Consider the following 26732-nt stretch of genomic DNA (forward strand, 5'->3'; position numbering starts at 1 on the left):
AAGACATAAGTCCATCAAGTTCAACCAAGGGATAGGTGCGGTTGCGACTCCCATCAGGAAGTGAGACTCAGATCTCTATACATTTTCATAAGCATTAATGTCATGTACTTATAAGAATTCATCTAAACCCTTTTTGAAACTGTCCCCTGTTACTGCTGTGACCACGTCCTGAGGAGTCTATTCCACAGATTCACAGCTCTTACAGTAAAGAAGTGTTGATGCTTCTGGAGACTGAGCCTGAAGTCGGCTCTTATATTATTTCCTTTGTATCTCTTACATGCACCACGATGTAACTGTACGTCATCGGTGCTGTGTAAGTGTGTAGAGCAGGTTTACCAGCTCAGCCTCCTCCATATTCGGCAAGTGGCGGCTGTCTAATAGCAACCGACTCCGATTGGTTGGTATAACAACCTTGCAAAAGGTTCCCTGTGCTGCCATAGTGGGGTGCCTGAAAAGCCATGCCTGAGGCAGCCTTTAAAAATCCCATAGACTGCAATAGTATAATATTGCAGTCTATGGTACAAGCAATCAGAAGAGTCCTGGGAAGGGGGGGGGGACTAAAAAGGACAGTTAAAGAAAATAAAAAAAGGTTTTTAAAAATATAAAAAAACACATACAAAAATATAACAAATTTAAATCACTCCCTTTTCCCAATTTTATATATAAAAAATAAACATTATTGGTATCGCCGCATAGAAAAATGGCTGAACAAACAAAATATAGAATATATATTTTTGTGTGGTGAATGCTGCAATAGAAAATAAAATTAAAATGGTGATATTGCTGTCTTTGGGTCACCTTGCCCCCCTCCCCCCCAAAAAATGGAATAAATCATAATCAAAAAGTCATATGTACCCAGAAAGATACCAATAAAAATCATCCTGCAAACAAGCCCTCACAGAGCTCTGCAGATTAAAACTTCTCAGTGTCAGAATATGGTGTTGCAAAATAAATTGCTTTTTTCAAAGTTTTTTATTTTTAAAAGTAGGAAAATAGTATAGCAGTTATATAATTCTGGTTTTCTAGATCTCTGCTGCTGTCAGTGAATGGAATCCTTCTTCTGCCCGTGTCCTGCTCACACATCGGCAGGGCTCGTTACAGTGTATGGAGGGTTTATAATGAAATACATCTTCTCCCCATTCTCAGTCATCTCCTGGGCGCTCGAATTAACAAGTCACACTTTACAATATCGATGAAATCATTACAGAAATATCTCTTACCGGGAGTCTTCATGTTTATAGCCGCTCACGGGGATTCTTAAGATGCTGTAGAATGGTGTCAGGTCTTACAGACACTTCAGTATAAGATGTGTGGTGGTCTTCTCTCAGGATGTCGCCCTTTCCTGTGTCTCTGAAGAGCATTTTGTCACCCACATCCGGGCAACCAACACGGTGGTCAGTTATCAGCCATCTGTACAGAGCAGTCAGTGCACAGAGGAGACCACAAGTTTCCACTTCTGATCTTTGTGCCTCCATAAAAAAAAACAGAAAACAGAAAAAAAATGCACTAACACAATAGATGCAAACATTATATATGGACTAAGCCATCACTCTGATATGATAAAATCTGAGACGCTTAACCAATATATTTTGATCAAAACACATCTGTGCCCGCCTACTCGTGCCAAGGTGGTCTCAGTCAGTCAGGTCCTAGTCTAAACCTACCTATGCCATTGGGCATCTACATTCAGGAGAGCAGACCCTGCACATACTGTATAGTGTGCTGCTCCTAGTTACCTCTGTGTGCATTAAACAACCAATGAGAGGAGAAGCATGCACAGCTATATGTACCACCTTTAGAGTAGCACCTGCCTGACTGAGACCACCTTGGCGTGGGTAGGCAGGCACAAATGTGTTTTGATCAAAATATATTGGCTGAGATACTCATATTCTATCATATCAGAGTGAGGGCTTAGTGTATATATATTGTTTGCATTTTTTTTTTTCATAGATGAATCAATGGACATCCGCATATTTATTAATCATATCACGCAGGATGTTTTTATCTTAGTTTTTTCTCTGTGATTTTTGCTGTATACCTCCATATACAGTCAGTAAGTTCCCCCTCCACATGTGCTCCTCACCAGCTTCTACAAATCCTGATTAACCTCCAGTGAGTACAAAAACAAACAGATATAAATATGGTGTGACTTAAGGATGTAAGATCCTTTCAGACCCCTACCACACCAACATCTCCTCAACTCCTCCAAAATAACACTCTGAGTCCAACTTCTTGGTGAAAGGCCATAGCAGCCATTTTATTAATCCAAAACATTATCCAACATCTTTTAATGGAGACATTAATATAAACATATAATACAATGTAATAACATTCACATTGCGGAAGGATCCTAGAGGCAGCCCAAGCAAGCTGCTTTCTTCACTCCCCACATCTTTTTCTTACCCTTGGCCGCACTCACCGACCCAAGGGCACCAAATCCTCCAAAATCAATATATCCATCTACCCCTGTAGGCCTTTTTAGCCCAACAGGAGCCCCCAGCTTTCAGCTTACCGAACCTCATAAGATGCACGCTCCAACGTGTCATGCACCTATTAAACATTGTATTGCCTTCCAGGACCCCCCGTTAACCTGCCAGCGACGAACATAGGAGACACCTCACCTATGGACGTCCTGCCACACCCTAAAAGCTGTCTCCAAACCCTCTTGAAGCCCTAAAGCCCATAAATCCGTACCGACCTCGTTGAGATGGACCCCATCAGCCCTGAGGAATTGAGGCGACGCCACCTCTAACTCCCTATGGCGCACCACAAAACCACCTTGCCGACGTACAAAATGCCCTACCTCTTTGTTCAGCTTCGCTCGAGCCCGATTAATGCGGTCAACCAACCTTGCAAAACACCATGACCTCCTCGCCACCACGTCTGACCAAACGACCAGCAGATCCGGAAACTCACTCAACAATCGTAAAAGGTCTAATTTAATGTCACGTATCACATCCCTCGAAAGGCGCACTCCTAAATCGTTACCGCCCATTCGCAAGACAACAATGTCAGGGTGCCTATCCAAGGAAGCATACGCATGGAATTCAGGTAGCACTCGCCCCCACAAAAGGCCCCGCAAACCTATCCACCGGACCTGCAACTCATCCGGCTGGAAACCTAACTGCCGTCCATTTCTTCGCACATCGGCTCGCAAAGCTCCCCAGTAAACATAAGGTGACCGAAAATCCATTCCATTAAACAAATAACAAACAGACAGCACCACCCATCATGAAACAGCCCGTGCAACATATGAGGACGAATATACGAACGAAAACACGCCGATTCCCACCGGCCAATCCGCATAATGGCATCCTCACCTAGACCCCATCTGGCAGCGTCAGTCGCTGCGCCTATACGGAAGGAATGAGACGCAAACTCTCTTGCTGGATAACCCGCTGCTGTCAAACATCTTCTAAAGACCGCAACAAACTGGAAGCGAGACAAAGCCGAACCATCCTGATGTACCAACAATGAAGCCCCCACACACGGCCGAAGCGTCAAAAATTCCTCCAAACACCGAACTGGGCACAGCACCGACCCCAGCAAAGGCCGCAACAAAATGCATGCCCCTCTACCCACCCGGTCAGTTTTTGACCTACGCAATACACATCGCAATCCGTCTTCGCAAAAACATACATCATCACGCAACAAACCACCATCCCACACTCGACTTCTAGCCACAAGCTCAGAAACCTGAAAAGCACCAAAGAAAGCCAAAGAAAACGCAGCTCGAAACAAACACACCTCATACCATGACTTACACACACTTCCCACCTGATCCCACAACGTCTGCAAAACCTGAAAAGAAACTGGACGCCGAATGTCCTTCACCACACTGCGATGATACCCCTTCAAAGCCTGTTGCACCAAAAAACTTCTTGACACATCCGCCAAACCACGCACCTGCAACCAAAAAGCTACTGCCGCTACCCTTTTTGACGCCACCGAAAAAGACACACCCGCACTAAAAGACATTCCCACAAAATAAACCAGTAACAAATGAAAATCCTCAACTACCTCACAACCCCCCACCTGCTCCACTAAACGTTCCCACTGAGACCACACAGAAGAATAATCTGACCACGTACTGCTACTCACGGACCGCTGAATCAGATCTAAGGAGACCCCAAGGCCACGCTCCAGAGCCACTGAGGACACGGCAGACCCGTCGCGTCTGAGCCCGGTACCAATCTGCGAAAACGATTCCACTGGAAACGAGAAGGAGCATCAGCAATGGAATTATCAACACCAGGTACATGCACCGCCACAAAACAAGCATTCAACTTCAAACCTTTAACCCCTTAAGGACATAGGACGTACCGGTACGCCCTATTTCCCGAGTCCTTAAGGACCAAGGACGTACCGGTACGTCCTAACTCTTAAATCGGGATTCCGGCGCCCGAGGGGTTAAACGGAACGGGATTTCGGCTGAAATCCTTCAGCCGGCATCCTGTGACAACGCCAGGGGGGGTCATGTGACCCCCCCGTGTCGGCGATCGCAGCAAACCGCAGGTCAATTCAGACCTGCGGTTTGCTGCGCTTTTTGCAGTTTCTGATGCCCGCGGTCCCTGACCGCGGGGATCAGAAACTTTAGAGTGGCTAAAATCATTATTATTCACCCCCCCCCTGCACCCCTGCATGATTTGATGCCGGCGGGTGGTGCGGGGGGGGTGTCGCATGCGGTGGGGGCGGTGCGGGAGGCGGGCGGTGCGGCAGGCGGGATCGCGATACCCCGCCCGCCTCCCCATGAACGATCGTTGGCTTCTAGTGCAGATGTCAGCCGTTTAACCCTTTCCATACCGCGGTCCGTACGGACCGCTGTATGGAAAAAGTTAACTGTCATCGTCAGGGAGCTCCCTCCCTCTCCATCGGGGGGCTGCTGTGCCTTTGCAGCCCCCCGATGGAGAGGGAGAGAGCCCCCCTCAGCCCCGTGCTTACCCTTCCCCGTCTGCGAAGTTCTGAGCAGACGGGGAGGGTTCCCATGGCAACAGGACGCCTGCTTAGGCGTCCTGCTGTCCATGGTGCTGAACAGATCTGTGCTGAAAGCATAGATCTGTTCAGTGTAAGTAAAATACAGTACAGAACAATATATATTGTACTGTACGGTATTATACAGACATCAGACCCACTGGATCTTCAAGAACCAAGTGGGTCTGGGTCAAAAAAATGTAAAAAAAAGTGAAAAAAGTTAAGATAAAAAAAAAAAACATTTATCACTGAATAAAAATTAAAAAAAATAAAATAAACTACACATATTAGGTATCGCCGCGTCCGTAACGACCTGATCTATAAAATGGTCATGTTACTTTCCCCGCACGGTGAACGCCATAAAAATAAAAAAATAAAAACTATGAGAAAATTGAAATTTTGCCCACCTTACTTCCCAAAAAAGGTAATAAAAGTGATCAAAAAAGTCGCATGTACGCCAAAATAGTACCAATCAAACCGTCATCTCATCCCACAAAAATCATACCCTACCCAAGATAATCGCCCAAAAACTGAAAAAACTATGGCTCTTAGACTATGGAAACACTAAAACATGATTTTTTTTTGTTTCAAAAATGAAATGATTGTGTAAAACTTACATAAATAAAAAAAGTATACATATTAGGTATCGCCGCGTCCGTATCGACCGGCTCTATAAAAATATCACATGACCTAACCCCTCAGATGACCACCGTAAAAAAAATAAAAATAAAAACAGTGTAAAAAAAGCCATTTTTTGCCATCTTACGTCACAAAAAGTGTAATAGCAAGCGATCAAAAAGTCATATGCACCCCAAAATAGTGCCAATCAAATCGTCATCTCATCCCGCAAAAAATGAGACACTACTCAAGATAATCGCCCAAAAACTGAAAAAACTATGGCTCTTAGACTATGGAGACACTAAAACATTTTTTTGGTTTTAAAAATGAAGTTATTGTATAAAACTTACATAAATAAAAAAAATGTACACATATTAGGTATCGCCGCGTCCGTGACAACCTGCTCTATAAATTTACCACATGATCTAACCTGTCAGATGAATGTTGTAAATAACAAAAAAAAAAAACGTGCCAAAAAAGCTATTTCTTGTTACCTTGCTGCACAAAAAGTGTAATATAGAGCAACCAAAAATCATATGTACCCTAAACTAGTACCAACAAAACTGCCACCCTATCCCGTAGTTTCTAAAATGGAGTCACTTTTTTGGAGTTTCCACTCTAGGGGTGCATCAGGGGGGCTTCAAATGGGACATGGTGTCAAAAAAACCAGTCCAGCAAAATCTGCCTTCCAAAAACCATATGGCGCTCCTTTCCTTCTGCGCCATGCCGTGTGCCTGTACAGCTGTTTACGGCCACATATGGGGTGTTTCTGTAAACTACAGAATCAGGGCCATAAATATTGAGTTTGGTTTGGCTGTTGACCCTTGCTTTGTAACTGGAAAAAAAATATTAAAATGGAAAATCTGCCAAAAATTTGAAATTTTGAAATTGTGTCTCTATTTTCCATAAAATCTTGTGCAACACCTAAAGGGTTAACAACGTTTGTAAAATCAGTTTTGAATACCTTGAAGGGTGTAGTTTCTTAGATGGGGTCACTTTTATGGAGTTTCTACTCTAGGGGTGCATCAGGGGGGCTTCAAATGGGACATGGTGTCAAAAAAACAGTCCAGCAAAATCAGCCTTCCAAAAACCAAACGGCGCACCTTTCACTCTACGCCCTACTGTGTGCCCGTACAGTAGTTTACGGCCACATATGGGGTGTTTCTGTAAACAGCAGAGTCAGGGCAATAAAGATACAGTCTTGTTTGGCTGTTAACCCTTGCTTTGTTAGTGGAAAAAATGGGTTAAAATTGAAAATTAGGCAAAAAAATGAAATTCTTAAATTTCATCCCCATTTGCCAATAACTCTTGTGCAACACCTAAAGGGTTAACGACGTATGTAAAATCAGTTTTGAATACCTTGAGGGGTGTAGTTTCTTAGATGGGGTCACTTTTAGGGAGTTTCTCCTCTAGGGGTGCATCAGGGGGCTTCAAATGGGACATGGTGTCAAAAAACCAGTCCATAAAAATCAGCCTTCCAAAAACCATACGGCGCACCTTTCACTCTACGCCCCGCTGTGTGGCCGTACAGTAGTTTACGGCCACATATTGGGTGTTTCTGTAGACGGCAGAGTCAGGGCAATAAAGATACAATCTTGTTTGGCTGTTAACCCTTGCTTTGTTAGTGGAAAAAATGGGTTAAAATTAAAAATTAGACAAAAAAATGAAATTCTCAAATTTCCTCCCCATTTGCCAATAACTCTTGTGCAACACCTAAAGGGTTAACAATGTATGCAAAATCAGTTTTGAATACCTTGAGGGGTGTAGTTTCTTAGATGGGGTAATTTTTGGGTGGTTTCTATTATGTAAGCCTCGCAAAGTGACTTCAGAGCTGTAGTGGTCCCTAAAAATTGAGTTTTTGTAAATTTCTGAAAAATTTCAAGATTTGCTTCTAAACTTCTAAGCCTTGTAACATCCCCAAAAAATAAAATATCATTCCCAAAACAATTCAAACATGAAGTAGACATATGGGGAATGTAAAGTCATCACAATTTTTTGGGGTATTACTATGTATTACAGAAGTAGAGAAACTGAAACTTTGAAATTTGCAAATTTTTCCAAATTTTTGGTAAATTAGGTATTTTTTTGTGCAAAAAAAATTATTTTTTTGACTTTATTTTACCAGTGTCATGAAGTACAATATGTGACGAAAAAACAATCTCAGAACGGCCTGGATAAGTCAAAGCGTTTTAAAGTTATGAGCACTTAAAGTGACACTGGTCAGATTTGCAAAAAATGGCCTGGTCCTTAAGGTGAAAATGAGCCCGGTCCTTAAGGGGTTAAGAACCAAGTGCCGAAGCAGCCACACCACTGTGGGCGAGATAGCCGACTGACTATTAACAGCTTGCACCACCCCTAAATTGTCGCAACAAAAACGCACACGTTTATTCCTCAACAAATCCCCTCATAACTCGGTAGCCAAAACAATAGGGAACAAATCCAACAAAGCTAAGTTTCCAAGTAAGCCAGCAACCCTCCAGTCCTCCGACCAAGTACCCGCACTCCATTGCCCCTGACAGAAGGCGCCGTATCCACACGAACCCGACGCATCCGTAAAGAATTTCAAATCCACACTAGAAATGGGCGCCTCCATCCATACCGAACGTCCGTTAAATTCACTCAAAAAACGCTCCCACACTTCCAAATCTGCACGCACCTCGGCAGACAGCCGTACAAAATGAAAAGGGGCCCTCACCCCCGCGGTGGCCATGGCCAAGCGCCTGCAAGAAACCATAGGCAAAATCCTACAGGCAAAGTTAAATTTTCCCAAAACGGACTGCACACGACGAAGCTGCATTTTCTTCGCCTTACGCAAGAAAACCACCTCGCTACTCAAATCGACTATTTTATCCAAAGGCAACCTACACTCCATCGCTACGCTATCAATCACAATCCCTGACGTAGACGGCCCTTCCATTTTCTCCGGCGCCAGCAGCACCCCAAACATCGCAGCCACCCGTTCTATAGTGCGCAGCAAAACCGAACATACCCTCGACCCAGCCGGCCCCAAAAACAAAAAATCCTCGAGATAATGCAACACCGAACTCCATCCCGCCTCTTGCCTCACTACCCATTCCAAAAACAAACTAAACGTTTCAAACAACGAACACGAGATAGCACATCCCATTGGTAAACAGCAATCAACAAAGAACTGCCCCTCCCATTTAAAACCAAGCAAATGAAAACTATCCGGATAAATCAGCAACAAGCGAAACGCAGCCTCAATATCCGTCTTAGCTAACAATGTCCCCTGCCCGAAACTACGCACCCACCGAACCGCCTCATCAAACGACGTATATGACACAGAACATAAATCATCATCGATACCATCATTCACAGAGCACCCAGCCGGATAAGACAGATTATGAATGAGCCAAAATTTGTTAGGTTCCTTCTTCGGGACCAACCCCAAAGGCGAAACCCATAAATCCTGCAAAGGACACTCGACAAAGGGGCCCGCTACCCTCCCTGCCGTCACCTCTTTTGCAATCTTATCAGATACCACCTCCGGACATGGCAATGCAGAACACAAATTACGCGCAGCAACCCCCGACCCCACTGCAGCACACGGGATCCTAAATCCATCCCGAAACCCTGCCAACAATAAATCCGCCACCTCCCTATCTTGGTAGTTTCATAGAAACGGCTCCATCAGATCCACCCTCACCGGGGTCACCCCTCTTCTGTGTAACCTCGAATCCCCTCCCTCTACCGCGCTTGAAACACCGCACCAAGCTGTGGGCACCGCCGCAACCTGAGCACTGATGCTTGAAACGGCAATCGGAAAGATACTTGCAGTATCCTTCGTTGATATGCCAGCAGCATCCCTTTCTATTCCCACTGGTTGCATCTGACGCCAAGGATCCCCCGGCCGCACCCCGAAAGGGCTGATTAACCCCTTTCGGAGCCGTCATCAACCGCATCCAAAGACCGATGTCTTTATGATCCCAACGTATACTAGGCCTTACTGCTTTCCTCTGGCGAAACTGCTCGTCGTACCTGAGCCACGCCACCCCCCCATACGTCCGATATGCCTCCCCTATGGCATCCATATAGCAAAAAAGAGCAGAACAATGTTCAGGCGCCTTTTCACCTAGAATAGCAAACGCCTGCAGCCAATTTAAAAAAGTACGTGGAATCAGCCTATACCGCCGCTTCTCCTCCTCCTCTTTTTTGCTCTCGTCTGGCTTCACCCTATCCAATTGAAACTTGTCTAACGGAAGCAACGAGAATATCTCTACATACTCGTCCTTCCAAATCTTTTCCCTGACCGCAACCTTCAAATGAGCTCCAAGAGGCCCCTTGAAACATACGTAAACCTCCCCTTTCGTGGCATCTGCCAGCCTGACCTCCTCCCCAACATTTACTCTACTACCCCCGCTCCCGGCCACTTCAACCACTGACGAACCCGCCCATAAGGCAGGAGTGCCCCCCACGCCAACCGCACTCAACCGCTCCCCTGCCCCAGCTGACGCAGAAGCCCATACTGCAGCAAGAGACGACACCGCACCCGATCTCCAACGCGACAAAAGTGTCCACATACCCGACAACAATTCCTGCGCTAGACCTTCCTCCCCCAACTGTACACCCCCAACCCCCATAACCGGAGACTGACACGACGTCCTCTCACCTGGCTGTCCTTGGGGCATCCTCCCAGTAGCTACCGTCCGCTCCGTTGCTCCTCTCAGCGACGACCCAGCCGATGTCCTGGACGTTGATGGACATGTGCCGTCTGCATCCTCCAGCCTTCCCTCGACTTCCCAAGCCTCCTGGCTGACTTCTCCTTCTACTAAGGACTGGTCCACCATGAACCCACCGGCAAGATCCGTATGACGGGGTTGTAATGCCGATGATTCAACGTTTATGGGCCCACCACCAGGTAGCCGCCGTCCCCGATCGCCTCCAAACTCTGCTCCGGCCAATCCCAGCTCCCCGGCCTGACAACCGTGAGCCGCATCCTGGCACCTCATTGCCACTTCTTCCTCCAGCTGCACTGGGGGCGGAGCTAAGTCCAGGCCCGCAGCCAACGCACTACTCAGGTGACCTCTGCCTGAACCACAGAACTGCCCAACAGGTGCCGCTGTCCCAGAAACCTCACACTGCCGCTGTCTCACAGAAGCTTGCCGCCGGCCGGGATGCACCGACCGCGACACTGCCCGCCTCGTCCTGGATGACCCGCCCCCAGCAAGGCCCCCCCAGAGGTAAGTGGGGCCGCATTTTCTCTTACTCCCCCGCCGCAACTCCCACCGGTCTCCCGCTCTGGAATGCCTCGGCCGCCAGCTCGCACCCTGCTCTGACATTCCGCACTGCTCTGCGCCCCCCCCTCCCCCGCCGAGAAGGAGACCGAATACTCCTGCAGGCACGCGACGTGGGACAGGATTCCTCCCGCTTCACCGGCTGGCAGAAACACCTGCAACCCCAGCCGACGGCAGCGGAGGGTCCCTAGGGGGGCTCCTTAAACGGCGCCGTACCCGGGGGGTCGCCTCTGGGCTCAACCGCTTGGGTGGTACAGATCTACTGGCCCTGACTCTTCCCACAAGCGCTGCCGGAGGCGCACTAGGAGCCTCCAAAGTGGCCTGCAAACTTCTCTGCAGCCAGTCAGAACCGTGTTGCTCTGCTGCTGCCCGGACCGCCACCAACAAATCATCCAACGACGCCATATCCCTGCACTAACCTGAAGATCCACTACCCACTTATTGACCCAACTTGCTCAGATACAGAAAACGGCCACTGGTGCCGCCCCCACCCCTACCGCAGAATATATACAACCCGCGAACCTGGTGCACCGCCCCTAAACCCTCCCATACATCACTCCTCCCAGACTACTAATCTTAACCCTTTCCTGTTCTTCACACTTCCCCCTAAGTCAATTTCCACTGCGCTACGTCTGCGCCTCGCTCCGTTGTCATACTTCTTTTCTCCAAAAAAGAAATCTCAGAAAGCAGAAGTAAATGCAGTTGTTAGGGGGGTAATTAGCAGCTTTCCCATGTACTAATTAGTGGCCTCAGATAACACTCGTGATTTACTACTAATTATCGGGACATACATGGACTTTTGATCTGAAATAATGGCAAGTCCAGGAGCAGTCGGCGGTCTCCAATGATACGGTTTGTATAGAAATTATCAAAACTGGTGTAAAGGAAAACTGTCTTAGTTGCTCTATAGCAACCAATCAGATTCCAACTTTCATTTTTCATTTAATTTTTTGAAAAATGACAGGTAGAATCTGATTGGTTGCTATGGGCAACTAAGCCAGTTTTTCTTTACGCCAGTTTTGATAAATCTCCCCCACAATCTCCCTGCATGATTGTGGTCGCAGATGAAGAGAGTCTCCACCTATGATTGTGGCAGCGGGTGGTGAGATAGTTTTCCTGCTTACAGTAAGTGGGACACATTTATCATGATCGCCTGTTTTCGGCCATACAATTAGACAGGCGTATTTCATTCGGTTCTTTTTGCTTTGCCGAGTATTTATTAATAGGCAGAGGCATGACTACTGGCTATCCACATTGTTAGACCCTCGCTACTTGTCCAAAATGGGGGCATTTTTTTTACCTTCTGAGAGGGATGCAAAAATGGATTACTATAAAGAAATGCTGTGTAGTCAGTTACCGTATTTTTCGCCCCATAAGACGCACTTTTTCTCCCCCCAAAATGGGGGAGAAATGCCCCTGCGTCTTATGGGGCGAATGCTTGCAGTTTTACATCGCAAGCTGCGATGTACGATTGAGCGGGGACTCGGGGAGGGACTGGGAGGAGGAGCTGGGGGCCGGCAATAGCGGCGGGGCGGTGCAGTCAGTTTAGTATAGCCTCGCTCCGGTATACTGATATAAGATGTCTTATTCAATTAATAGTTATTAAACATGCCCCCCAACTTCTAATAGTACCTTACATCCTAACAGCTTCAGTAGAATGCCGGCAGACAGGCCGGGTGGGCGGCAGCGTAACTCCCTGATGTCACGTGCCTGCGCCGCCTACTTTATGAATGAAGCAGGCGGTGCAGGCAAGTGACATCAGTGAGGGATGCGCCGGCCACCCGGCCTGCCTGCCTGCTGGCATTGTACTGAAGCGGTTAGGATGTAAGGTACTATTAGGAGTTGGGGGCATGTTTAATAACTATTAATTGAATAAGACATCTTATATTTGTATACTGGAGCAGCGGCGGGGGGGGGGGGGGATCTGTGGATGGCACAGTTATGGGCTGGGGGGGGTCTGTGGATGGCACTGTTATGGGCTGGGGGGGTCTGTGGATGGCACTGCTATGGGGTGGGGGGGTTCTGTGGATGGCACTGTTTTGGGCTGGGGGGGGTCTGTGGATGGCACTGTTATGGGCTGGGGGGGTCTGTGGATGGCACTGTTATGGGCTGGGGGTGTCTGTGGATGGCACATATATAACAGTGCCACCCACAGATCCCCCCTCTAACAGTGCCATCCACAGATCTCCCCAGCCCATAACAGAGCCATCCACAGATCCCCCCCTGTAACAGTGCCATCCACAGATCCCCCCCTGTAACAGTGCCATCCACAGATCCCCCCCTGTAACAGTGCCATCCACAGATCCCCCCCCGTAACAGTGCCATCCACAGATCCCCCCCGTAACAGTGCCAGCCACAGATCCACCTGTAACAGTGCAAGCCACAGATCCACCTGTAACAGTGCAAGCCACAGATCCCCCCCATAACAGTGTCCGTCACAGATCCCCCCCATAACAGTGTCCGTCACAGATCCCCCCCATAACAGTGTCCGTCACAGATCCCCCCCATAACAGTGTCCGTCACAGATCCCCCCCCATAACAGTGTCCGTCATCCACAGATCCCCCCATAACAGTGTCCGTCATCCACAGATCCCCCCCATAACAGTGTCCGTCATCCACAGATCCCCCCATAACAGTGTCCGTCATCCACAGATCCCCCCCATAACAGTGTCCGTCATCCACAGATCCCCCCATAACAGTGTCCGTCATCCACAGATCCCCCCATAACAGTGTCCGTCATCCACAAATCCCCCCATAACAGTGTCTGTCATCCACAGATCCCCAGTAACAGTGCCATCCACAGATCCCCCCCTGTAACAGTGCCATCCACAGATCCCCCCCCGTAACAGTGCCATCCACAGATCCCCCCCTGTAACAGTGCCATCCACAGATCCCCCCCTGTAACAGTGCCATCCACAGATCCCCCCCCTGTAACAGTGCCAGCCACAGATCCCCCTGTAACAGTGCAAGCCACAGATCCCCCCCATAACAGTGTCCGTCACAGATCCCCCCATAACAGTGTCCGTCACAGATCCCCCCATAACAGTGTCCGTCATCCACAGATCCCCCCATAACAGTGTCCGTCATCCACAGATCCCCCCATAACAGTGTCCGTCATCCACAGATCCCCCCATAACAGTGTCCGTCATCCACAGATCCCCCCCATAACAGTGTCCGTCATCCACAGATCCCCCCATAACAGTGTCCGTCATCCACAGATCCCCCCATAACAGTGTCCGTCATCCACAAATCCCCCCATAACAGTGTCTGTCATCCACAGATCCCCAGTAATAGTGCCATCCACAGACCACCATTAGTTCCAAACCCACCAAACACACAGCACACCTTTTGGTTAAAAATATATTTTTTCTTATTTTCCTCCCCAGAAACCTAGGTGCGTCTTATGTGCCGATGCGTCTTATAGGGCGAAAAATACGGTAGTCGCTGCCTACGACCACCATCACCCGTCCTCAGGAAGTTCTGACCTGGGGTCCCTCTGCGCTCACGCTCCACTGCCATTGCTGTTGGGGGAGGAGGCAAGAGCAGTACCAGCTCCATAAGCAGTAATTTCAGTCTGGAGTCTATGATGAGCAGTTTTCTTCACACACCTACTGAAGAAACCAGCCAGCAGCAGCAGGACATGCAGCAGAACCTCAACCAGCTGGTGGTGGCATACTTGGACTGTGCCCTGTCACCCAGAGCCAAGATTCACTGGACTACTAGACTGCAGGGATTATCACCATTACACACCTTCTGACACGAAACCACCTTTTCTTTTCCTCTGTAGCAAGACTCTCCACCTTCCATACAAATAACGACCATACACAGTTGTTTTGGGTTAAGTGGAATTGGCCACAGCTTTATTTAAATTACACATCCTTATGTCTATGCCCTTTAAGCCAACTACCGATGTTCTCTATCTCATCCGAATGCAAGCTGTTGTACAGCAAGCATGAGGACCTCCCTTTCTTTATTCGGGCACAGACTACCACCACGAGGAAGGCAGAGTAGACCTACTCTGAATTCCGGCCAACCCCACCCAACAAAGACAACGCTCTTTCCACCCCATCCTGCAAACCAGACAGAAATATTTCCAGACCAATCTGATTTAAATGCACACCATCTGGCAAAAGCAGGGGCCGGTTGTCCCCTTCAAGCTCTGTATGTCGCAGAGCAACACCTCCTTGACTTCTTACAAACTTAGAAACTTTGACATTCAACACCCGACGACATCTCTCAATAGCCGCCTCATTCCGGGCTCCCTGCCAACAGCGCCACGGAATAATCTCCGACCAGACCGTAATCACTTTACGAAAAAACCTAGTAAAACGACCCAAATCCTGTCTAATCAACTGAATCAGATCCCCAATCTTAACCTTACCCAAGTCGCTGCCACCGGCGTGGATAATCAACACTAATTTCTCCACCCCTTGACGGCTAATGTCAACCACCTCAGGTAATACACCAGCCCACTGCAAACCTCTAATTCCTCTCCAATGTACCTCCATATCCGGAATCCCTAGCGATAAACCAACCGGACGGATTTTGGCCCTCTGTGCAGCCCAATAGATGAAGGAGTGACCGACCACCCAAACGTGAACGCGCTCTGAACCTGGAATAAACAAAAAAAACACACATCCTTGGAAAACAAACCGCCAGGCTTGCGCTGGCTGGGTGATACTAACTCACTGATGCGGAGTGCAGCAAAAAAGGCTAAAGCAAAAGCTGCACGAAATAAAGCAAGCTCCCAGGAATCACGGCACACTGCTTCCAAAATTGAAATTAAACGTAAATATAATGAAAAGGAGACTGGTCTACGCATATCTACCCGAGAGGAGCCTTTTTTCCATCCTCTAACAATCTGCCTCACCAGAAAGTGCTTTGTGATATCTTGTAATTTATGTAGCTGCAAAAAGAAAGACACACCCAGTAATCCCTTGCGAACCACACTAACTGAAGATTAAATATTGCGCAATCGCACTAGGAACTGAAGAGTAGCACGCAGCAACTCGTCATGCTGCCTAGGGACAATCCCCCAATACCTGACAACCATTGCAACCAGAATTTTCGATGACTCTGCCAAGTGCCTTCTGATACTGAAGACCGGATCAGCGTTACAAGTTCCTCTCCACCAGGTTCCATAAGAATTGCGGGCAGGAAGACCCTTCCTCGTCCGCCTGTGGGTGAAGTTCCCAAAATTGAGTCATCTGTGAACGGGATAAAGCATCAGCTAAAACATTTTGTCTACCCGGTACATGTTTCGCCCTAAACCAAATATTCAAACGAAGGCAACCAAGAACTAAATGTCTGAGAAGTGCTAAAACAGGCAAAGATGAAGAAGATTGCTTGTTGATCACTTGAACCACTGACATATTGTCTGTCCAAAAACATATCTTTTTATTGGCCATCTCCCTACCCCATAGGTCCACAGCCACCACTATCGGGAACAATTCTAACAAAGTCAAATTACGTGTCAAACCCAAGGAACTCCAAGTAACTGGCCAACTATCCCGGCACCAATAAGATCCGAGAATTGCCCCAAAACCATCACCCCCAGCTGCGTCCATATAGAGACACAAATCTACACTAGACGCCTCCCGTTCTTGACAAATCACCTGTCCATTGAAAGTAAAAAGGATTGCCACATCAACAGATCCTCTTTCAAGGTTCTGGTAATACGTATAAAATGATTGGCTTGTCGCACACCGCAGGTGGCCAGTGACAAACGCCGACAAAAGGCCCTGCCCATTGGCAAAACCTTACAAGCAAAATTTAACAAACCCAACAAAACCTGGGTTTGGCGTAAAGTCGCCTTTTTGGCCAACCCAAACTGACTGACCATCGTCAGTAGACGTGACAATTTGTCCTGGGGTAGCCTAAATACCATACAAACTGTGTCAATCTCCACTCCTAGGAATGATAAACATGTACATGGACCCTCCGTTTTTTCCATAGCCAGGGGAACCCCCAACTTGGACATCAATACTCGGAAAGTCTGTAGTAGATATTGACACTGTGTAGAAGAGGCTGGGCCCACTTACAAAAAGTCATCTAAGTAGTGAAGCAAGGATACACAACCAGTTTCATATCTAACTGTCCATTCTAAAAAGGATCTAAAGACTTGAAATGGAACATCCCATGGGCAAACATAAATCCACAAAATATTCCCCTTCCAACAGGCAACCTAGCAATTGAACACAGTCAGGGTGGACTGGCAATAAACGAAATGCCGACTCTATGTCGGACTTGGCCAGTAATGCCCCCTGTCCTGCTGAACGAGCTAACGAAACTGCCCTATAAAATGATGTATATGAAACCGTCCCATCCTCCTTGGCGATACCGTCATTTACCGAATTCCCGGGGGAAAACGAAAGATGGTGTATTAGCCTAAACTTTCCCACCTCCTTTTTTGGGACTAAACCCAAAGGAGACACTCTCAGATTAGGAAGCGGAGGCTCCAAAAAGGGGCCCGCCATACGCCCTAATGCTACCTCCTTCCTTAGCTTCTCTCTGACAAGGCAATTTTTTTCCTTGACTGACTTCAAGTTAGAACATAACAGTAAGGAAGGTGAGTGCTCATGTGGTATGAAAAAACCCTGCGTAAATCCATCAAGCAGGAGTTTTGCTTCCCGCTTCCTGGGGTACGCCTCTAACCAAACCCGAAGGACCTGATTTTTCACCGGGGTTCTCTGCTGCACTGGGAGCACCCAGCCTAGCAGGCTGGTGTGACTGCCGGAAACAGCTGACTGCCGCGTGACTCCCTCCACATATGGAGCACTCATGACGGAACTTGCAGGTGGCACAGAAGCGGCAGTGCCCCTCATTATACAACCAGCAAGTTCCTAAGGGCTTGGAGGATGCTGCATCGGTCTGCTGACCGGGTGCAGCAGAACTTCCCTGAAAGGGCCACTGAGGACGCTGGGCCAATATCAGTTGGATCCAAACGTCAGTTGCTTTTGACGCCCAACCAACCGATGGGCTAACCGCTAAGCGCCGACGAAACTCTTCTTCGTAGCGCCACCACGCCGCCTTTTAACTGATCTGTCTGACATATTACATGTGATCTCCGGACCTTTTAACTGATCTGTCTGACATATTACATGTGCTAAAACCAAAAAGGCCTGCAACCAGTTCCCAAAAGTCTTGGCGACTTTCGGTTTCTTGTCCAAACCCCTTTCAAAAGAATGTTCCTTGTCTACTGTAACCTGATCAGGAGAAATCAATGACCATATGTCTACATAATCTCCCCTGAAAATCTGATCTCTAACCTCCTTGGACAAATGGGTACCCAATGGCGCTACCCCACAAAAAACTGAATCTCTAAATGTTAGACCCGAAACCTCTAGACCCTTGACCTTCTGTACATTTTCTGGAGAAACTAAGGACCCTGCTGCCGCTGTATGACCCTCAACATGTCTTAAGACGGTTTGTAGAGCTGAAACAAAATCCTTATTGCCTGCAGATGAAGCCGACCAGGCCGGCAAACAGGAATACTCTCCACCTGACGCCATCTGCACGGGAATGGAAGGCGGGAGCGTAGCAGCTGCTGAGACCGAAGGCTGTTCTGCGGGGACTACCGCGGTTTGCGGAGAAGCGCTTTGGGAAGACGCGCCTGCTGATCCTGTGACAGATTCCACGTGAGCCGCTGATCGAGGGCGGGTAGAAGAGTGACGTCTGCTACGCGAGAGCGGTGGTGTCGAGGAGGATGAGTAAGATGAAGAAGCAGAGGAACGGCTCCACAAAGGCGAACGCCGCCGATCCCTTCTGTATCGCCTGGATCTGGAAGTCCGACCTCTGTGTCTCCTGTGCCTGGAATGAGATCTTCTGTGTCGCCGAGCAGGAGTACCTACAAATGTAGCAGCAGAAAAATTATCCCTCGCCCGTGGGGAAGGCACCCCAGCCTGACCCACCAAGGAATGTTACTAGCCACGTTCCCCTCATTCCTAATGTGTCGGCTGAGCCCTGGTGCTGCCTAGACTCAGCTGTACTATGCATTTCACTCTCTGAAAGTAGGACAGGAGCGCTCACTATCTCCCCACAGAGCACGTCTGCCACCTCCTTCTCCTGCTGTACAGCCCCTTCGGTCCGGCTGCTCAGCTCAGTGAAAGCATGTGCAGCCTTACCTCCCCTGGCCCCTCGCTGTGTCCCCCTTGGAGCTGCCCTGCGACCATGAGAGCCAAACCTATGCCCCTTGGATGAGGGAGGCTTTTCTGGGAAGGCATATGAAGGGAACTGGGGCGGAGGCGTTTGGGTGGGCGACTGTGCCTGCAGCATACAGGTAGGTTACCCGACACTGCTAGATTGCAATGTGTATTTCCATTTAAGCCAGTTAGGCCTGTTGCAGGCAATCCTTATTCCAGCCAGCAGAGGGAGCCCCCAGTTCAGTATAAATAGGCTAGGGCCTAGCCTAGGAGGTTAGTTAGAAGCTTCTAGAGTCAGTTCTGAGAGATTCAGGGCTCCGTCAAGAGTGCAGAGATTGCACTACTGGTGTGGAAGGTCATTCCCACCCAGTTCTCCAGGTTAATTATACCTGAGGTACTCCAAAGATAGAGCCTGCCATCAGGAGGGAAGAAGACCTCTACCAAGTCCTTGCTCAAGGGTTATCACCAGGATTTAGGTGTCTGGACCTTGAGGGTATTACTGCAAGTAGCATAAGAGGGAATCCCTGATCCTAGGAGGCCTGTCTTAAAGCTAGTCTTTTTGTAAGTAAAAACCTGAACCACTACTGTTAACTGTATGGTAAAGTGTGGAATAACTCTGGAACTGTATTCACTGGCTGTTCATCCTACTATAACTTCATCCAGTAAAGTTGACCTGTTATATGAATATCTGGACTGCTCCATTATTCCACCTATCACTACACGGTGTGTCACCGTTCAATTGACACAGGCGTCACGACATTTATTAACTGCCTGTTCCAGTATTGACCCGGATTGAAGACGACAGTGAATCCCAGGTTAGTGGGTTGCCCTGCACTACGACTCCCCGCTTACCTAAAGCTGCTATACTGACCCCCTGGGATACTGCATCGCTCTTTATGGCGTCACGAACAGGATCCGCATGCTTCTGGAGTGCAGAGAAGTGTGAACTGTGTGCTTTAACTATTCCACCACCGTATTGCAAGGACTATACTCTTTATTTTCAAGTCGGTGGATTACAATTGTGCCTGGGAGGAATCGGAGGCGCTGTGCTGTGTTGCGCTACCCCCAGGAAAAGAAAATCGTGGTTGTGGATTACAATTTATTCACTTGTCAACAACCCTGCTTGCTGGCAGGGAATGGTGACCAAGATGGCCACCGGCCGCCTGGAGTAAAGTTTCCCGCGCTGCTGAGGACCTTCGTGGGAGGATCCCTTCAAAGACACAGAGAATCCCGCCCCTCTTCATCATCGCACCGCCGCGGCCCTGCTTCTTCTACGTCACCGCGTACTCAGGACGTCCGGAGTCTCTCGAGATTTGGCCTGCGCAAGCCCGGCGATACCGGTAAGGACTTGTAACCGGAGGGAAGGGGATTGTTCCGGCCCCTTTAGTCGCCAGCGGCCACATTGTAATAAGCTAACATGTCAGAACCGGGAGTGCCCGAGCAGCCGGCCCCGGGAGAGCTTGAGGCTCCTAATCATCCTATAGCCCCCAGCATGATGCCCTTTACCATGCCTTACTATTTTGGGGCCCCATGGTTTCCCCGCTATAAAGGAGAGACCCATACCCTCAGAGACTTTAAAGAAAAGTTGCTGGCATTATTCAAACTGTACCCCATAAATGCCGACCAGCAAATGGAAATCCTGCTAGCACAACTGGAGGGAGCTGCCCGCAGAGAGGTATTATCCTGGCCTGCTGCTGAACGGAGTACTCTAGAGCAGATATTCACCCGCCTCAGGGCCACTTTTGAAACAAGGACTGCCTCAGAGATAAAGATGCACTTCTTTGGCAAGAAACAGAAGTCCGGTGAGTCCCTCCGTGACTATGCCCTATCACTTCAGGATGCTTTAGGGGCTGTAATCCAGATAGATCCCAAGGAGGCTGATAATCAGGACCAGACCCTGAGGGAACAATTTATCACCGGGGTGTCTAGTGAGCAAATAAGGACCCAATTAAAGATGCTGTCCGCCCAGCACCCTAACAGTACCTTTCTGGACTTTAAAGAACTGGCTATAAAAATTCTGGGGTCAGCAGTATCTACGGAGTTGAGCACCCCACCTGAGTCATCAGCCTGCAGGCCAAAACCGCTTATCACTAACCAAGCTGAGGCCGGTCAAGCTGTTCAAGCTTCAGCTACCGATACTATTGCCATGCTGACAGAACAGGTAAATCACCTCACTAAAAGTCTAGAGAGAGTGTGCAGAAAGATAGAGGAATGGGAAAAACCCATAATGTCAGAGGAAGAGTAACTGTCACCTCCTAGGCCGTTCCCACCTCCATACCAAGAGACTCACCCCAGGGATCCTGGGAGGCGTAATAGAGATCGTTCCAAAGATCGCAAGCGGCCCGTGTGTAAATACTGTAAAAAGGTGGGACACACAGAATCCACGTGCTGGCAGTTAAACGGGCTACCGTCGAGGCTGAGGACCACCCCTCGGGAGGTAGAACAATAGGTCCAAAGGATCCAAGTTGGATGCCCCGGTATGTGGGATCCCATCCTAAAATCAATATAGAGATCAATGGGGTCCCCTTTGAAGCCCTATTAGATACTGGGTCCCAGGTCACTACCATTCAGCTGCCCGCATTTGAAAAGTTCTGGGACACCAACCAGTTAACCCAGCCGCCTGAATCCTGGGTAGAGATTATCGCCAGCAATGGCAAACCGGTAAAGATTCATGGATACTGGGAACCCACCCTGCAGGTGGGAGAAGTAACCTTGCCTCAACAGGGGGTGATAGTAGTACAGGCCGGCGACAGAGGAGGACATCCTGTCATTCTAGGCACCAATGTCTTCAAAAACTGTTATTCTGAAATACTTGCCATATTACATCAGACTTTGCACACTGCTTCCTCTGCATCCAAGAGGGTGATTCAGAAGACTATTACTGTGTTAAGTGCTCAGCAGAGGTTTGCTAATGGGAAAGGAGAAATTTGTACTGCCAGGATCCGTGATATTAAGCCTGTGACTTTGCCTCCTAATTCTCAAACTCTTTTATGGTGTCGTGCTATCCTGGGAGTTCAAGGCCAAGATTATCCAGCCCTGGTGGAACCAATCCAGATAGAAAACTACCCTTATGTGAGAGCTGCCAAGTGCCTGGTGAACGTCTCCCAAGGTAAAGTACCTGTCCGTCTGATTAACCTGAGTGATCACCCTGTTGCGCTTACTAAGCATTGCCGTGTTGCCCAGCTTTCTCAGGTGTCCTTCCAAGACATCATTCGTCTTCCAGTGACAGAAAAGCCGCCAGCTGCAGGCAGTGGACGTCCGTCGGTGACCCAGCCACAAGTGCCCTGGTGGGAAGAGCTCCATGTAGGGGACGAGACTACCCCTCAACATCAACAAGAAGGGATCCTACAGCTTGTCAAAGAGCACCACCAGGCCTTCAGTAAGCATGCTACTGATTATGGAGAGGTTAGTGCCATACAACACACCATACCTACTGGCTCTCATCCTCCTATCAAGGAGAGGTACAGACCCTTACCGCCTACTTCATATCAGACTGTAAAAGAAATGATCCAAGAGATGAAAGACTCTAATGTAATCCGGGACAGCCGTAGCCCGTGGGCTGCACCCCTGGTCCTTGTAAAGAAAAAGGATGGTGGTATCCGTTTCTGTGTGGATTATAGAAAAATTAACCAAATAACCCACAAGGATGCATACCCACTGCCCCACATTGAGGAGTCACTAACTGCTTTGGTCTCCTCCGCTTATTTCTCCACATTGGACTTGACCAGTGGCTACTGGCAAGTACCCATGGCCCCTGCAGATAGGGAAAAGACTGCTTTCACCACTCCCATGGGCCTGTTCGAATTCAATTGTATGCCGTTCGGGCTATGTAATGCCCCAGGGACTTTCCAGAGACTAATGGAGCGGTGTTTGGGTCACAAAAACTTCGAAACAGTGCTGCTGTATCTAGATGATGTCATTGTATACTCAAAAACAAATGAGGACCATCTGAAACATTTAGCAGAAGTATTTGAAATCCTTATCAAATATGGCTTGAAAGTAAAACCATCAAACCTGCAGTAAAATACCTGGGGCATGTGGTAAGCGCAGAGGGCGTGCAGCCTGACCCTGATAAGCTAGCGGCTGTCCGTAATTGGCCGGTCCCCACTACCGTCAAAGAGGTGAGGGGTTTCCTTGGTTTTGCAGGCTACTATAGACGTTTTATCTCCCATTTTGCTCAAATAGCTGATCCTATCCAGGAACTCTTGAGGGGGCAACCCAAGAAAAGTCCTAGAACTCCTGTGCCCATTGAGTGGAATGAAGAAAGAGAGATAGCGTTCCAATTGTTAAAAAAGAAACTGACCGAGCCTCCTGACCCCGAGGTTATCCAGACTACAGCAAGCCCTTTCATCTGTATACCGATGCTAGCAAACGAGGCCTGGGAGCTGTGTTAGCCCAGATCCAAGAGGGAAAAGAAAGAGTGATAGCTTATGCAAGCCGCTCCCTGAAAGGAGCTGAGAAAAATGACCAGAATTATAGTTCCTTCAAACTAGAGTTCCTGGCATTAGTGTGGGCAGTGACTGAGAAATTCAAAGATTATCTAGCCGCCACCCCGTTCATTGCATTCACTGACAATAACCCTCTTGCGCATCTAAATACAGCTAAATTGGGGGCCTTGGAGCAGAGATGGGCCTCTCGCCTCGCCAACTATGATTTCTCTGTAAAATATCGTGCTGGACGTACTAATGATAATGCTGATGCTTTATCCAGGCTTCCCACAGAGCTAGCTCCTGATGATGGGCGAGATGCTTGGGAAGATGTAGAGATGCCGGCCTTCTATAACAAATTTGCTCAACAGGATCAGGCTCGAGCTACCCATGACAGAGCCGCAGCCTCTTCACCCTCCAGTAGGCCTGAGCCCAAAGAGGAAAGGTGGGTGAAACTACAGTCTGAAAGTAGAGTGCTGGGTGAGTTTATGGACTTTATTACTAGTGGCAGAGCCCCTGAGAGGATTAGGCGTAAGAGTGCAGATCCAGAGCTCATCAAACTGTGAAGACAGCGCCATCAGCTCTTCATACAAAAAGGCCTATTGCTACGGAGAAGCCTAGACCCAGTGTCCAACGAAAGAGTGCACCAGATTCTCATACCCCGACGAGATACAGGTATGGTGTTGGAGATGTACCACAATCAATCTGGTCATTTTGGAGTTCAAAAGACTGAGGCTAATATCCGCCAGCGGTTCTATTGGGTGGGCATGAGAGAAGACATTGAGAAGTGGTGTCGGGAGTGTGTAGCCTGTGCCTTAAAACGAAGTGAGCACCATGACCAGAGGGCACCACTGAGACCCATTGTAAGTACCCGTCCTCTTGAACTTGTCGCCATCGACCATGTGAAGCTGGAGCCTAGTCGCTCAGGGTATGCTTATGCCATGACTATTATTGACCACTTCACTAAGTTTGTTGTAGCGGTGCCTGTGAGAGACCAGACGGCCAAGACTACAGCCGAACTGTTCTGGAAACACTTCCTCCTGCCCAACGGATGTCCAGAAAAGATCCTCACCGATCAAGGACCTGCTTTTGAGTCCCATCTGTTCCATGAACTGTGCCGCTTACACAACTGTAAGAAGATCCGGACAACGGCCTACCATCCTCAAGGTAATGGATTGTGTGAAAAAATGAATCAGACCTTGATAGAGATGCTGAGGGCCGTGCCTCCTGAAACCAGAGGAGATTGGCCCAGTCTGTTGCCACAGCTCATGTACACGTACAACCATACCATCCATTGTTCCACGGGGTATACCCCTTTTTATTTGATGTTTGGGCGCCAAGGGACATTGCCTGCTGATCACTCATTGGACATACACGTACCTGATTGCATTAACCCATTACCTAACACCGACTGGGTTGCTGAGCATCAAAGGCGATTGAATACAGCCAAAGCCATTGTTCAGGAACGTATGGATTATGCTAGAGACCGACAGCAGAGAGACTATGATCAAGCAGCTCATGCAGAACCCTTGACAATAGGGGCTGTGGTGTGGTTGAAAAATAACCGCCGTACAAGTAAACTGGACAGTAAATGGGAGCAAAATCCCTATGTTGTCACTGCAATCCCAAATGTTGGGACCCACACTTATGAGATCACCCGGGAAGGCAGGGGATCCCAAATTGTGCACAGGAACCAGTTAAAGCTCTGCCTGACTCAAGAACCCAGTGCTGAGAGTTCTAGATCTGAATCACCTGTGTCAGAGCCATCAATACAGCCCGAGGATCCTATGCAGGCTGTCAGCAATCTAAGGTATGACACTGATCCCATGCATTGGCTTCTGACACCATGGTTGAACTTGTTGGTGCCCGCTCCGGCACCTACTGTATCTTCGCCTCCAGAAGAGCCGGTTCAAAATGCCCTGGATCCAGTCCCCCTTATAGGGGATCTAGTTGTTCCTGTTGTTCCTGTTGTGCCTGACCAGGGTCTCACTGATGGAGACCCTCCTGTTGCTCCTCTCTCTTCTACCTCGATGCTAAGGGAAGAGGAGACCCCTGTGTTGAGAAGGTCCACCCGGATGAACAGGGGACGTCCGCCAGTCCGTTTAGGGGACTTTGACTATGCTGGTGGTGTCTCCTCCCGAGCAGTTGCTACTGGAAATAGCTTGCTTGACGTTTGTGCGCAAGAATGGACTCCTCCACGTGAGCCCTTGCCTGTTATACACCCGCAGGAAACCCCTGGGTAGTTCTGTTATTATCCTGCAACCAAGAAAAATGGACTAACCTGGTTCACCTTAAGTCCGCTGTGCCAGGTCAGCGGCCGTGTCTAAGAAGCAAGAAGACGCCCCTTTTCCTTGCGTCATTTGTTCATTAAGTTACAAATGTTATATTTTCTGTGTGAAATAGTTATTTATCATATTTATAATGTAATGCTTAAATTATGCACCATTTTATGCCGGTTCAGGAAAGTGTGTGTGAGTACGAGGCCTTACTCACGTTAAAGTCTGGGGGTGTGCAGCATACGGGTAGGTTACCCGACACTGCTAGATTGTAATGTGTATTTCCCTTTAAGCCAGTTAGGCCTGTTGCAGGCAATCCTTATTCCAGCCAGCAGAGGGAGCCCCCAGTTCAGTATAAATAGGCTAGGGCCTAGCCTAGGAGGTTAGTTAGAAGCTTCTAGAGTCAGTTCTGAGAGATTCAGGGCTCCGTCAAGAGTGCAGAGATTGCACTACTGGTGTGGAAGGTCATTCCCACCCAGTTCTCCAGGTTAATTATACCTGAGGTACTCCAAAGATAGAGCCTGCCATCAGGAGGGAAGAAGACCTCTACCAAGTCCTTGCTCAAGGGTTATCACCAGGATTTAGGTGTCTGGACCTTGAGGGTATTACTGCAAGTAGCATAAGAGGGAATCCCTGATCCTAGGAGGCCTGTCTTAAAGCTAGTCTTTTTGTAAGTAAAAACCTGAACCACTACTGTTAACTGTATGGTAAAGTGTGGAATAACTCTGGAACTGTATTCACTGGCTGTTCATCCTACTATAACTTCATCCAGTAAAGTTGACCTGTTATATGAATATCTGGACTGCTCCATTATTCCACCTATCACTACACGGTGTGTCCGTTCAATTGACACTGGCGTCACAACATTTATTAACTGCCTGTTCCAGTATTGACCCGGATTGAAGACGACAGTGAATCCCAGGTTAGTGGGTTGCCCTGCACTACGACTCCCCGCTTACCTAAAGCTGCTATACTGACCCCCTGGGATACTGCATGCCTCCGCGGCCTACCTCCTTGATCTGAATAACAAGGCTAAGCAGCCGC

The 26732-nt window shown here is 48.4% G+C and overlaps 2 protein-coding genes across 7 annotated transcripts in view; both read right to left on the minus strand.

Annotated features, from left to right (window-relative positions):
- The window catches only part of LOC121003987 (killer cell lectin-like receptor subfamily B member 1B allele B), a 132266-nt gene extending 130924 nt beyond the window's left edge, over positions 1-1342 (minus strand). For all 6 annotated transcript variants that reach the window (XM_040435991.1, XM_040435992.1, XM_040435993.1 and 3 more), the window contains exon 1: positions 1221-1342. In XM_040435991.1, the coding sequence (XP_040291925.1) occupies positions 1221-1233 (13 nt within the window). In that variant the 5' untranslated portion in view covers positions 1234-1342. The remainder of the gene's footprint in view (positions 1-1220) is intronic.
- LOC121003989 (cilia- and flagella-associated protein 251-like) overlaps positions 1-26732 on the minus strand; it is a 280786-nt gene that overhangs the window by 173349 nt on the left and 80705 nt on the right. The gene's annotated exons all lie outside the window — the stretch shown is intronic.

Source organism: Bufo bufo, chromosome 6, assembly GCF_905171765.1.
Source record: "Bufo bufo chromosome 6, aBufBuf1.1, whole genome shotgun sequence".
NCBI classification, from domain to species: Eukaryota; Metazoa; Chordata; class Amphibia; order Anura; family Bufonidae; genus Bufo; species Bufo bufo.